The sequence below is a fragment of the Vipera berus genome (assembly GCF_964194415.1).
Source record: "Vipera berus genome assembly, chromosome: 3".
NCBI lineage: Eukaryota > Metazoa > Chordata > Lepidosauria > Squamata > Viperidae > Vipera > Vipera berus.
The window spans coordinates 167,211,697-167,227,330 of NC_138204.1; the positions used below are offsets into that span (position 1 = coordinate 167,211,697).

The 15,634-nt window shown below is 35.2% G+C and overlaps 1 protein-coding gene across 2 annotated transcripts in view; it reads left to right on the forward strand.

Moving 5' to 3' along the window:
* The window catches only part of DLGAP1 (DLG associated protein 1), a gene marked incomplete at both ends in the record, with an annotated part of 92,000 nt that overhangs the window by 56,857 nt on the left and 19,509 nt on the right, over nt 1-15,634 (forward strand). For both annotated transcript variants that reach the window (XM_081322501.1, XM_081322502.1), the window contains 2 exons: nt 11,575-11,945; nt 14,936-15,027. In XM_081322501.1, coding sequence (XP_081178627.1) covers nt 11,575-11,945; nt 14,936-15,027 — 463 coding nt within the window. The remainder of the gene's footprint in view (nt 1-11,574; nt 11,946-14,935; nt 15,028-15,634) is intronic.

A 15,634-nucleotide genomic window follows, 5' to 3' on the forward strand; every position in this document is an offset into this window, starting at 1 on the left:
TCCTTGGCAATATTGTTTAAGAAATATAACTCTGAATGTAACCAATTCATTGACTATGCATTTTTCTTAATGCACTGTGCAATTTACAGGCACCAATTATTTATGTATTTGTTAAAATTTACAGATTAGTTTTCTGAAAAGAAAAATGCCCTTATAATATACATTATTGTCTGGATTTGAGATTCCTGTGTTGTCAATCCAGCTTTAACCCCAGCTGCAAATGATCAAAAATCAGTTTCCTTTCTCCTCTCCTGTCTGCTCCGCTCAGCTCAACTGCTTATCTGGTCACACAGCATTGCAGCAGTACATATACGTAGCATAGCCAGATTTTCAAAACATATAATTTGGAGCTTCTTTGTTCATTCAGCTCCTTTCAAGATGGGAAACCAGAGCAGCATGTCATATTTTCTGATTTGAGAAAATAAATATTTGGGCATAAAAGCTGTGGAAACTCATTTTTTTTTTCATTGATTGAAAAAAATTACTCTAGAGGACTGTCCTGTGATCAACAAGCAGAACTAGTAAGGGGAAACAGACTTAAACTGCGATAGAAAGGATATGAATTCTGGCTGGAATCCCAGGTTTGCTCAAGAGATCAAAGGCTTTTTGCTTAGCTTGTGGAGTACTTGGAAGAGCAGCTGCCCAGTAGCTTGTCAGCATCCTGCTTCCCTTCTCCCTTCCCTCTTGACAGCTGCCAGCTGGTTCCCTTCCCTTCCCACATCAGCTATTCAGTTCTGTCAGCATCTTCCTTCCAGCAGGACTTGCTGCTTTGTTCTGCCAAGTGCTCTGTTAATGTAATAGCCACAGTATCAATGACTGCACTTTTTAAACTTCTTGCAGAATTCTTTTGCCGCGTATGGATGCATTGTCACTGTTAATCATATTAAAGGTTATTATTTAAAAATGTAGTGTGTTTCCTCAAGAAGCTAGTTGGATTTGGAAATCAATATTTATTTTTTAAAACTTATATGTTACTAAATCACTACTGACTCTAGTGACAGCAAGAAAGCAGTCTCCTGTGGGGTTTATTACTCGGGGAGACAAGAGAATAGCCATCTTGCTCAAACCATGGTTGGTGTATTCAAAAAGACACTGAGTTTGCATACTTCCTTCCCTAATCACTTTTGGAAATTGCTTGTTAACTGCTTGCAACAATTAGGAACCTTTTCGGTTCATGCATATGAAAACATCGGGTGAGTTTCCTTTGAACCTTAAGTAAAGAAATTTTATATAAAAGTTTAAAGATTTAAATCTTTGTGTTTAGAAATAAACAGCAGAAGAGCTGTTAGAACTTTGATTTTTGAAAATTACAGAAAGACTAAGGATCCAGATGAATTTGAAATAAGATTTTGGAATTAATTTCCACGGGAGAATACTTTTATTAAATTCCATTTTTAAAAAATAATAGGGTGAAATTTTGAAGGTTGGACACTAGAGGGAACTAGAAGGAACTAAATATTATAATTAAAGGAGAAGAATATTTTAACATTGGATATATTGCAAGATATTTTTTGAATAATGGATCCAAAAATTAATTTTAAGAGTTTCTGCCTCTATATAGATAGACTATATTTAAAATGTATTATGGAAGAGGAACAAGTTTTATCAGACAAGACTGAGACTGATCACTAAGGGAGGAAATAAAAAGTTGGTTTACTGGATTAAGGTTAAAATAGATATGTTGTCATCTCTGGTGCTCTTCTTAGTATACCTTTGCTGATTGGGATTAAAATGATGAGGTTTTTAAGAATTTATTTATTGATAAGAGTTTAAACATGGGAAGGATAGATCTTTGTTGCATTTTAAGAGATGATCAGTTACTAATATGATAATCCCCACCAACACTGGTCATCAGCACAACAAACGTGTGTGTTTCTGTGTGTGTGTGTGTGTGTGTGTGTATGTAATTACCCTTCAAAAGTTGAACAAATAATTATTAATTTATGTTTTCCTTATGTAGGTTGCTAGCATATTCTCTTCCCCCAAAAATATGCTTCACAGTGACTCTCTTGCACAATATATTACAGTACAGAAAAGAGCAGAACTCAAAATGGCTAAATACAGAGTAAAATAAGCAGCTGTTTCCTGCATGTCCTCAAGGGACAAATGAGAAGGCTGCAAAGCTACAATATGTCTGAAGCTGTTTCATGCCAAGTGTGGCCAATATCCTAAACCCTAAAAACATATTAGCAACTTCTGTGATTTTTTTTTTATTTTAAGCAAAAATGAAATCTAATGTTCTGTGGTTTATACAGCACATGCAAATATGTGTGAGAACAGAAATACAACTACAGATTTGAATTAAAAATAAGTTCTGAAAATGTAGCTATGCCCTTATCTTTTAGCTTATGCAGCAGGTAAGGTTACATAAAAGAGATTTTTCTTCAGCATTTGTATTAATAACTTCAATGAAGAGGTGGATGGATGCTTGTCAGATTTGCAGATGACACAAAATTAGATGAATGTTTAACACATGAAAAATTTAAATCATCTCAGTAGATTAGGTAAAGGTAAAGGTGCCCCCGCACATGTGTGCTAGTCGTTTCCAACTCTAGGGGCCAGCTCATCTCCGTTTCAAAGCCAAAGAGCCAGCAATTGTCCGAGGACATCTCTGTGGTCATGTGGCTGGCATGACTAGACACCAAAGGCACACGGAACGCTGTTACCTTCCCACCGTAGTGGTTCCTATTTTTCTACTTGCATTTTTACGTGCTTTCGAACTGCTAGGTAGGCAGAAGCTGGGACGAGTAACAGGCGCTCACTCTGTTACGTGGCACTCGGGATTCGACCCGCCAAACTGCCGACCTTCTGATCGACAAGCTCAGCATCCTAACCCAATGAGCCACCGCGTCCCTTTTCTCAGTAGATTACATGTATAAAATTAAAGTATCAGATAATAATAATGAATAGTATTAAATGCAAAGATGTGTATATAGGAAACAAAAACCAAGTGCACAGACATATGAAGGGGTGTATTGGTTGAAATAGTTGGAAAAAATATCTCAGAATAGTGAAGGATTGTGAATTGAATAGAGGCCAGCAATGTGACCCACAGTTTGATAGGCAATGAGCACATTTCCTTTAATCTGGCTTTTATTATCTTCCAGTAGTGAAAAACATGGCTTGATTCCTAAGGACCCGACTATGAAGTTTCATCAAATTACTCTAAGTGTAGTGAAGCAAAGAAGAAAAATTCCTGTGTACTTTTGTAACATGATGTAACATATAATATGAGACAATATTATATATTTCTGTCATAACTTCCTGGCCTTTTAACTTTCCTCCAGCCATTGGTACTTTGGGTTACTCTTTTCTGCACCTTTTCTGCCCTGCCCCTCCCCCCAGCATCATTTTTGAAGTACAATTAGATTTAAACGATAATATTTCCTCCAGCCATTGGTACTTTGGGTTACTCTTTTGTGCACCTTTTTTTATACAAGTTTTATTGATTTTTTAATATTTACATATACATGTATTTGTGAAGCAATACGGTGGTTGGGTAGTCAAAATAACAAATAACAAGTTGTAAATAGTTCAGGTTACATCAACGATTCCCTCTCTGATTCCCTTAATTATCACATATTCAGAATAGTCAAGTTAATACATTTCTAGTTGTAACCTAGTCAATTAACAAAATTTTCAATATATTTTCACTAATACATATCAATTTCCTGTTTTTAAATTTTATCTAATTGCAATAGAATATTCTAGAATAGCCTATAATGTACAAAAGAAAGCTTAATTTTTGGGTAACCCACAATTCCCTATTCCAATAAAGAATAATTCTCTTGCCTACAAAACTTACATTGTTCATTACAAAACATTCTTATGTTTTACCATTAAAATCTAGTTTTCATGTTAACAAATCACCAATTATTAGAAAGATATTTTTGTCTTAACCATTCAACAATTATTAAAATACTATCTTTTGCAGTGCTTTTTTTGTAAAAGAAAAAGGTGCCGGAACTCACACATGTCATACAACCCGCCTTGCCTACCCTACAAGGTTCCATCCAAAAAAGGTGCCGGAACTCCATTCTGAGCGTTCTATGACAAAAAAGCCCTGATCTTTTGTATGTAAAATTCTAGATTCTATAATATAGTTCAAAAGTAACAACTAATATATTCTATAAGTTGTCTTAACCGTACATCAATTGTTAAAATACTATCTTTCGATATATCATTCCAAATTCTATAATATAGTTCAGAATTATATTCTAAAAGCTTACTTTTTTTCCCTTACAGATCTAAAACCTAAATGTAAAATCAGTTATATTTTTAGAGATTCCCCTTAATCCATTGAAAGGTATTTTTATAGTCTATCTTTAGGAATCCCAAAAAAGAAACAAGTTCAGTTTTTTAAATCTAACTCTTGCCTTCCTTTTGTGCCAATCAGGCTTCCCTTTTGGCATCTTTAAATTCTCAAATGTATCTCCCTTTCTTCCTATACCCCTTATTTGAATCCAGGGAGAGTATTCAAATGTCAGTTTTGCAAAGAAGGTGTCCCCTTTGTAACCATTGAAGTTTTGCTTTAATAATTCAGTTTTTGATGATTGATGTAATATAGTTGTCATTAAATCAGGCACATCTCAATAAAGTATATTTGAAGGCCTTTAATGTCTTCACTCTTAATATTGCTTTCTTCTTTTTGAGTTGTAAATTTTGTAGTTGACATTGAAGTTTGGACTTTAAGATTCTCTGTTGGTTGCATTTGTTGTTCTTTGAAATCTCCTATTTTAGTGTTAGTTTCCACTTCTTCTATTTGCTCTTGGATTATTATTTCCTCATTTAAGGTCAGAATTTGATTTGGTGGCTTTAAGTTGTCAGATTTTTCTTGCAGTTTGGCTTTAATTTGCTCTGTCATTGCCAAAATCGTGTCCAGTATCAGTTTATAATCAAGTGGTGGGATATATTCATCCATTTCGTTGTTGTTTGCAGCTAAATCTTCCATGGGGGCTATTTTAATCATAGTCAAAGATTATCCACCTCCAAGAGTTGTTTTCAGTGCCAGGTGTTCCCACACTTATCTTTAAAAGTAATGTCAAGGACAGCTCTGTTATTCAGTCAGCTCTCACAACAGGAGAAAAGTTTACTTATTGTACCAGGTTTCGCCACAATATGTCATCAATAGCATATAAAATGCAATGTAAAATTTTTCTCTTTTTTTCCAAATTTTAATATAAAATTTTTGTAGCATTAGTCCAGTTTTGTTTTCTTTAATTCACAGCTTAGAGAGGAAATAGGGAAATAGTAGATCCCCACCAAAAATAGGAGCTTTTTAGTAAATACAAATAAAATTACTTATTTTCTTTGCTGAATTACTTGAATTTCTTTAAGGCTTTAAGGCTTTAAGATTTGTTCCCAGAGTAGATATTCGTCGTTTTTTAAAAAAGTGGGGAAAGAAATTTTCAGGAAAGTCCCACAGGAAAATAGTCAAGAGAGTAAGAATGGTAAAATCTCACCCAGGTCCTCCAGATTGCTTCTTAGTGCTAGTTAGTGCCTTTGGCTTTCGGCAGGGAGCGGCTTAATGATCGGCCATCTTTATGGCCGGTCTCTTCTTCTTCGGGCCAAAGGAGTTGACCCAGATTCAAGCAGAGGGCTGCTGCCCTTCCATGATCACAGGGAAGGCCTCCTCTCGGTAGTCACCCCTCCAGGGCGATTTTCGACCCTTTTCAGGGTCCTCCAAAAAAGAAAGAATGGACGGCAGGAAGCGAACTGTTCCTGCGCGTCTGGAAGCGCCATGCACACAAACCGGAAGCCCCTTTTCTGCATCTTTTCTGCCCTGCCCCTCCCCCTGGCATCATTTTAGAAGTACAGTTAGATTTAAACGATAATATTTCAAGTATGGTCATAATATGCATTTGTGTACAGGAAATAGTGCCTTTAACAGTTGAACATTCTACACACTATGGAAGTCACCCTCACAGCTGTTTTCCTGTCACTGAGGAAAAAAATTATGATTTAACTATATAAACTCAATAATATGTATAACATTCTACTTCTTTATGAAAGTAATCCTTATGAAGTTCTGAAAGGAAAGAGACAAAGACTAGATTAAGGACAGCTTTTGCCTCACAGGCCTTTTGAGTAGATGGTCAGATTTCAAGTTTCACACCTCTTACATTTAAAGAAACAACAATGTGGCAATACAATACAGTACCATGTAATACAACACCAGAAAAGCAATTTAAGCAACTAGCAATTTGCCATTCATTTTTCACTTAAATTACATGATTATTACAAGATTTACATTTAACCAATTATGAATGTGTTTTTAACAATAGTAAAGCTATGTTTTCAATAGTGGAAATTGCTGATAACTTAAAAAAATTAACAGATGCAAGTAAATTCTCCTAAGAAACCATGCAAGTGTTGCTTTTTCAGATCTTCAGAAATCTTCACAATTCCATGTATGCTTGTTTCAGAAAATATTTACTCAGTAAAAGTCTCCCAATTCCTTAGAGAACTTGCTGCTTTGCAACAGCTGACATCCTACCAGAGAATTGAATTTTTTAAGCAAACACAAGTGCCTGGTAGTAAGAATGGTCTAAAAGGACTATGAAAGTCAGCTGAGGCTGGCGTTTCAGATTTGCTTTGTAGGGAAAGAAAGAGTAAAAGAACATAAACTCATTCTAAGTATATAGGTTACTTCTTGAGCTGGACATTGCAGTTTGATGTTCTTCTTTGAAAGACTGAAGCTTCATAGAAGACTGTATTTGTTTTAAAGATGTGTCCCTAAGAGCTTAAAACAGCAGGTGTGAATGGTTTTAATCAAATTCTCTACTACTCTGGTGTATTAAGAGATTGTCTTCTGACATTTGCAAATACTTGTCTGCTCCCTACTTCATTACATGAGGGAGTCTCTTACCTATAGCATCCATTGGCATTAGCACTTTGGAAATCTAACATATAGCGAGTCTATCTTTGGGTGAGCTCTTCACACTTCTTTACTTGTGTCAAGCTCCTTTGTCATGTCTAGAGATAGACCTAAGAGAAAAAGCAAATGGAAAGCTCTTCACTTTAGCACATTCATTGTTAATGCCAACGTTGGCTTGGCAACCTTCATGTAACTTAGGATCCCCAGTCCTTTGGCCGAATCCTTTACTTGCTGAAGCAATAGAGAGTGTTACTTAGTTGGCATTAACTAAGATATTGTAGAATAGATTATTGGAAGCACTGATTTATTAGAATAGCTTTTATCTAGGTACTGGGGTGGTCACAAATGAATTGTCAATAGGAATTCTTTTTGTGTAGTTGATATTCAGATTTAGCCAGGAATCTACTATCCTGGACAACAATGCGAAAGTTATTTCTGGGCATTAAGAATCTTGAATTTGTGTTTAATGCATTTAGGGAAAGAACCAAAAAGGGACTACAATCATTAATAGAAGTAGCAGTTTAATGTACTTACAAAGTACATACTTTAAACTTTTTTTCCTTAGAAAATATTGACACAACTTGAACTTTATATCTCGGGGGTTTTTCTTCAAATTCTAAAATGATCTATTGATAATTTGATGTATCTAAATACCAAGGCTCTTCTTGTATCACAAAGACAACAAATAGCTTTTTCTAAATCAGAGCCCATTTATACATTATATAAGACACAGCATGTCATTCTGAACTGCTGTGTATATTGTCACATCTAAGAAGGAAGAACAACATGTAACTTCTGAGTAGTTACCGTAATGTTGTTTGCCTACAAACAGAAATCTTGCTAAACCAAACCAATTACCTGCATAACTATAGATATACTTTGTGAACTGCTAGAGTAGAACCGTCTTTGCCCTCTTTCTGCCTATTAGACATTTGAAGCTCTGCTGCCTCTTTGCCCTCTGGGAGACAGCCTCTCCCTACTGGGACTCCATACTACATTCCACCACAATATTTGCATATAGGTATAATGAAAGACAAACAGATGTGAGAAGGCATATTTGCCTTTGAATCAGTTTTGTTCACTCTTGGTGACAGCCTGAAAAAGTCACTGAGACTGTCTTGACAATAATTTGGGAGTAGTTTGCAATTCCCTCTTCCTCAAATGAGAAAGAGTGACTGGCCAAGGTCACCTAGTTGACTTTATACCTAAGGCAAGACTAGAACTCAGTCTCCGAGTTTCTAGTGTGATGCCTTAACTAACAGACTGGTTCTCTATAATGATGTTCAAATGTAATAAAATTATTTAATTTAAAAAATTGTGTTGTTAGGTATTGTTTCTTTTCAACAATCTTCACTTCTTTCTTGCTGAAAACTGATAAACATCTGCATTTATACAGCTGCTAAAATAAATAAACAAATCAAGGCAGCAATAAACTGCTCTTTTTCTGCCAGGTATAAAGTAATTTACAGCCACCTGGGCCCTAAAATTCAAAGCCTTTGAACTGCCAGCCACTAAGTCTTTCCATGTTAGTAACTCTCAGCTGAAACACAAAATAAATTATTTTTTTCAAATTTGCCTCTTTTTCTGTTCTCTTATTCCTTGTATGTGACTTCCACATGCTTTCTGTAGGAAATTTATTTTCTACTCGGTCATTGCTAAATAAAAGTTTGCAATATTTCAGTATTTCCTATCAGTAGCCAATTCACCAATACAGTCAATCTTTCACAGCTTCTCAAATTTGTGTGTATAGACTTCCACCTTTTAAAATACACATTACTTTCTTTCCCAGTCAGCTTTCTGTTCAGCCAGAACTCTTGAGTTAACAGAGCTGTTTTGTATATTATTCTATTATATACCTGTGTTAGCCAAACTTTTTATTATGTCATTCAAGGTGGCACAAAGTTTCATTTCCTGAAGCCAGGCAAAACTGAGAGTTTTTGATGGAATAATAGGAATATTGCCTTTATTTTTCTCTGGCTGATCGATGAATAAATCTCTTGATCACTTCCATCATTTTTATTTGTTTAGCATTCCAGCATCTTCAGAATATAATTAAACTTCTCAGTCTGGTACCCACCATATTTCCTAGATTTGTTATTCATGGATTGGGCAAGGCTGTACTTCACAGTCCTTAACAGCTGTAGAGTACGTACTTTTAACTTTATTTTCTTTTGTAATTAATGGGTGGCACTCCTTGTTTCAAATTCCTGTCCCATGACTAAGTTATCTAAATGCACTACCTGTTAAAGTAACTTCCTGCCTTATTCTTTTAGTCTAAAAATTTGCTCTTCGGGCAACATAACTAAAATAAAAAAATCCCCATTTGGTTGACTTAAGAATTATGGGAAGATTAAGATTGATGTTATGCACAACATAGTGGAACATACCAGGTTAAAGAAAAATGACATATGAACTCTTGCTTTCCCATATTTGCATTTGGGAAAGCAAGAAAAGGAAGAAGGTAAAGTTACTCTATCCTCAGAATGTACAAGTTTCCTTAAACCAGCCAGTATATTAGCCACCTCTCTCAGTTTAGTTGATCTGGCTGACATTTGTTTTGACCAGTGCTTTTTTTGTAAAAGAAAAAGGTGCCGGAACTCACAAATGTCATACAACCCGCCTTGCCTACCCTACAAGGTTCCATCCAAAAAAGGTGCCGGAACTCCGTTCTGAGCGTTCTATGAGAAAAAAAGCCCTAGTTTTGACCATCATTCACCCTAGCCAAAAAGGGAGTGGATCCTTTTCTGTGAAGATTTCACACATTGCCTTGCAGTTGCTTTCTCCTGCCAATTTCACTTGGCTCCAGAACAACAACAACAAAAAGTTATTGCATCTCTTTTAAAAAAAAACCTCTTTTTTAAAATATTTTTGCCGTTGTTGCCATGATTCAAAGTTGCTAGGCTGTTGGAGTGTTTAGAAATAAATCCAAGGCATGTAGTCCATTTGCTTCTTCTGGTTTATGCACCTGAAGTTCTCTGGTCATTGCTGACCTTTAGAAGCTTCCATTGAAACTTGTGGCTTATTTTGTAATTCCAGCATAGGAATGGCAAATAACTTACATCATTTCCAGTACAAAAGCCTGAAGTTTTCCACCTACCTTTCTGCCCCCACACTCCACCCACATTATGATTTGCTTTCTGTCTGCTTCTGAACTTTATATGTAACTTCAGAAACTAAAAGATTGCATTATCTTGTTTAAGAAGCCTTGTTTTTGTACTTTCTCTTCCTGCTCCTCTTGTTTTAATTCATAACATTAATTGAATGTTGTTTTAATAGAAGAAGTTCTGACAAACTCAGAAGTATTTACAATAATCACTTTTTAATATTTGTGGGTGGATGTGTGCATAGAATATTTCATATGAGAAAGTGAATTATTGCTTTGTTCTGCAAAAAAGATAATGGGAAGACTGATAGGAGATCATATACTAATTATAAAAAGTTCAATATATTCTTTTAGCATTTGAATTTGGGCAAACATGAAACTGGAAATGAAAGGACCAATATTCTAAAGAAGAATATTTTGTTTTCAGTGGAAAACAAAAATAAGTTCTTATCAACTGGTGAGCTTATACTTTCACTCACAAATAAATAAATGTCTGAAAATTAAAACAAATTCATATTTGCAATACCTGCTTGATTTATTTCAATTTGCATTCTCATTTTTGATATATAACTTATTTCATCCATAACATGAAATTATGTACTATGTTATAATTTGTTATACTAACATATAATATATTAGATATACTGTAATCTTCACTTTACAATGGCAATTAGAACTGCAATTGCCATCACGGAACAACAATCATAAAACACAAAGCACAATGTTACATGAGTGTGCCACTCAGCAGTGGTAATTCTGGCACTCCCAATCACCGCTATTAAGCAAGGATCATGTGGGTCATTAAGCAAGCACCTCACATGATTGCAACTTCCAACTTCCAGCTGATTTCCCCAGTGACTTGTGGGAAGCCAGCGGGGAACATTGGAAATCATAACCTTGATTTTCTGTGGCATCCTAATTACAAGTCAAGCACTGAGTGCCCACATCATGATCATGTGACTGCAGGGATGCTCTGATGGCTGAAACTCCAAGAACAAGGATAAGTACCATTCATTCAGCACTGTTGTATGGCTTATAGTTTATCAATATGATATAATTGTGTAATGGTAATTTTTGTCTTTCATAACTGTTTACCTTCTGTCTGAAAATGTTTAAATGTTATCAATATTTTCTAATATGAAATAGCTTCTGTGTAATTACATTCAAATAAATATCTTTTGTGATTCATTCAAAAATAATTGATAAGTTGGTAGAAAGTACATTGGTGTTAGAAATGCACCTGAAACTTTCAGAGCAGATTTCTGTGGAAAGAGTTATCGAACTATTTAGTAATGTTAAATGATACACATTCAAAAGATTTTTAAAGTTTGTATCTTTTTTCTTAGATTACTAGTAACATTTTATATACAAATATATACTAAACCAACAAAGTCTAATTCTCTGTATATTAAACATAGCTAAACATTGCAATTAAAAAAATTAGGAGACATCTTTCTGTGTTTATGAGCTTGGTCACAAAGTTTTATTGACTTTATGGTAGAAAGTTTTCCATTTCAATATAAACAGATTGTTATCATGTGGTTTTGAAAAAAAGAATACTAATCACATACGTTCATATGTGTTTGCATTTTAGTTTCCTCTTGCATTACCACCTATAAGAAGACACCACCTCCTGTCCCACCAAGAACCACCACCAAACCTTTTATCTCCATTACAGCCCAGAGCAGCACAGAATCTGCCCAGGATGCCTACATGGATGGACATGGACCAAGGGGAGATATCAATCAGTCAGGACTTAGCAATTCTACTGAAAGCTTGGACAGTATGAAAGCACTCACTGCTGCTATTGAAGCAGCTAATGCACAGATCCATGGTCCTGCCAGTCAGCATATGGGCAACAACACAGCTACTGTCACCACCACTGCTACCATTGCAACAGTAACTGCAGATGACAGAAAAAGAGATCATTTCAAGAAAAACAGATGTCTGTCCATTGGAATACAGGTACAAACAAAATGAGGGACTATATTACAGTTTAGTGTCTTAACTGCTATTGGGAGTCATTTTTCAGCCACTCAGACAGTCCAATCATTAAAGTCTTGGTTTTGGTTGCTCCCCTGTTTTACTTTGGTTTAGGTAACTCATATGGCAATTAGAATCACTTTAAGCTCTTCAAGTTTTTTTCATCAGATGTAAGGATTTATTGAAGCTTCTGGATGTTTAATATATTCTTATTTGAATGACCGCACAGAAACCTAAACCTGTGATTCATAACCCTGCAGGAGTGAGGAAATCATGAATGAAATCATTGAAAGGGAATGTGTAAAGCAGTGATTTACACTGCACCATCACCAGAGACATGTTTTCTGTCAGTTTAGCTGAATTGTCACTGCTTATTCATGCATCACATGTTACTCACTTCAGTGCAGCAGCTTTGTTCTATTTAGCTGTTAAATCAGCAGGGAGGGCCAAAGGATGATCTGTCTGATTCACCCTGTTTAAATAAATTATACTTTGAATTTATTCAAACAGATGAGAAACTAACTTTCTCCCTAAGATGTCCAGCTTCACCATGGAATGAAGTATTTAGTTGAGCGATCCTCTGTCTCTGCATTTTGAAGCTAAGTGCCCTTTCCAGTTGAAATACAGATTCAGAGCAATGCACAAGATCAAATGGGACAATCCTCAGCATAAACATTTTTTTTATTGCTGTTGCAAACGGTTCAAGAATCTACAGAGCAGGCAGAACTGTTGCAGGGGCTTTTGGAAAGTTTGTGAATATGGTGAAACAGGCAGCCTAGCAAGCAGTAGCAGTTCATCTTGTTGTTTTTTATTGTTGAATTTTATCCACTCTTTGTCTAAGCAGCCAAGGATGGCACATACGAGGTTTTTTCCCTCCAATTTGATTCTTGACACAGCTTTCTGATTATGCCCAAGTGAGTTTAGTGGCTGAATAGAGTTTTCATCCAGCTCTCTGGATTCTAATCTGGTTCCCTAAAACACCTGTCAAATTATCTCAGTTGTCACTCCCTATACAAATAGATTAGATTTTTATTACACTGGCAGAGCAAGAAATTCAACAAATAAAACTTAACTAAGTCCAGGCCAAGAAAGAATATAAATGAGATATAGTTCCTTTACTACAGTTAGTATTATTTGCCCTACTTAGAATTAAGGCAGACTACTCTTTGTTATCTTATCATTTATCTTCAGAACCTTGCTTTTTAAATAAATTACTAATCATAGCTGGGCAGGCTGTTAACAATTCAAGTAACCTATTTTATTTTATTTTATTTTTATTTATTTTAATTCCATTTATATCCCGCCCTTCTCCGAAGACTCAGGGCGGCTTACAAGCTTAGCAGTAGCCTTCATTCTATGTATATGCCTGCTTATTAGGGCTTTCACACACACCCCAAGCGGCATTATTACAAAGTCAGCTTATTGCCCCCAACAATCTGGGTCCTCATTTTACCTACCTCGGAAGGATGGAAGGCTGAGTCGACCTTGAGCCTGGTGGGATGCGAACCTGCACTAATTGCAGGCAGCTGGTGTTACTTAAGGAGGCATCAGCCCACTGCTCCACCAAGGCTCTATTTTCTTTTCATCGTGATAAATATGCTGTTAAACTGGGATGTACAGAAATTTAGAATTATGAATGTTGTTCAAACAACAATCAAGCCACTTAAGGTTATAGTTTATTTGTGTGGAAAGAAAAGAGAGGAACAAGCAGATATATTATATTTACAATCTCAAAATGCTCAAAATGTACACAAAAGTAAGAAGGGAGATTACACTAAAGGCAGCAAGTTCTTAGAAAGTACAGTAGAAAAACACATTGTAACTCTTTGATACTTTGCGTTGTTAACATATACATTTGCTCCTGTTTCTTATTTGGAATTTGGATTTCATATTACAATGAAGTTTTCCAGAGAAGATAGTGTTATACTAGCAGTGTTTCTCCTCAACTAGAGGTTTGTCTAAGGGAAGTAATTCTAAGAAATGTAATATTCAATAGATAATCAACATAGATGGCATTTGAAAAATTGATCTTACTGTGAAGCTAGTTACACATTTACCCATAAAAAAGGATAAGCAGACTAATAAACAACCCAGAATAAATTATTTTTGAATGTATATGCTGCCTTTCCTCCAAAAAGTTTAAAGAGGCATAAGTAGTAATTTCCTACAACAAATCTACAAGCAAGTTAAGCTGAGAGGTAGTAGTAAGTTTTGTGGACAAATAGGATCCTGACTTGGTCTCCAACACTCCGCTGTTATATGACATTGATTCTCATTCTTTTCATCCTGGATATAGTGGCTTATATACAATGGAGCACTTTCCATTTTCTATCAATAAAATACTACAATCAAACTCATCTACTATATGACTGCCATTCCAGAACACTTTCTGATCTTCAGGTGTGACTATGTAAAGCACAGAGAGAGAGCTACAGAGCTGCATCTTGAGAAGAATAGCTAAAACAATGTTTTACCCCTATGTCATTTTTTGTTATTTTTAGGATCTAAATCACTGATAAATCCCTTTCAGAAAGGTACAGTAACTAATACTATACTATTTATCATTTTTAAAGAAAAATGCTTCATTGTCCACAGTTCTTATTTTAAATACATTTATGGATTAGTTAAACAAATGCACTGAATGTACACTCAGTTACACTGAGCCCTATATATACTCTAATGATAATAGAGTCTTTACTTTTAAGCTGCTGGTTCAAGTTGAGTGCCATAAGTTACACGCTCTTTGACAAAATTTAGACAAGATAAATTCAGTGCCGGAATCAAATTGATTCATTTTCAAAATAACATATTGAAATCTTGCTGAAAATTTGCAATGAGTTCATGCTGTCTTAAGTCGGAGCTTTACATAGAACAACAGAGCTTAAGGTGGCAAGATACGGTTTTTAAAAAACACATCCTCAATAAAGTTCACACATTGCCTTTAATTCTATTTTAATTTGGTTGTTCTGCAGGTTGATGGTGGAGATGAATCCTCTAGTTCCGGTGAAACCAGAGTGTGCAGTAAGTTCCAATCCATAGGTGTTCAAGTGGAGGAGGAAAAGTGGTAAGCAAATATTAATTTTATATTCTAAGTGCGTTATCAATAGTTTGCAGCTATATTGTTGATGGTTAAAAAACCTTCATGAAATACGAAGAAGTCAAGTTTCTGTTTCTGTATTCCATGTGGATAAACTGAAATTCTCTTCAGGTCTCTTCCTTATTTTAATTTAAGGCCAATGTTAGAGAATACAAATGTCTATGCAGTGGTGATTATCAAGGCATATGTCCAAATGTTAACTCTGTGTCTGATTGCCTGATTTAGCTATTCCTTGTAATATTACTGTAATAAACTCGAGTATGTGGTTTTTAATTGATTTACCTAACAAATCTATGAAAATTAAATTAAATTAAATTATAATAATCTTAAAATATCTGAAAATTTAGCAACACAGAACAGTAAAATGTTTTCTTTGTAATCTTCCCTTTGTGAGGAGACATCTTCCTAAATTTGAGCCTTTTTTCAGATAAGTAAAGTATATTAAAGCATAACATGCAATAGCAAAATAAATCTTTAGCACACAGTAGACATCCACATAGTATAAACCTAGCCCTTACTTTGGAGATGGCAGAATTTCCTGCAGTGATACTTGAGCATGTGGTTAATTATTCCT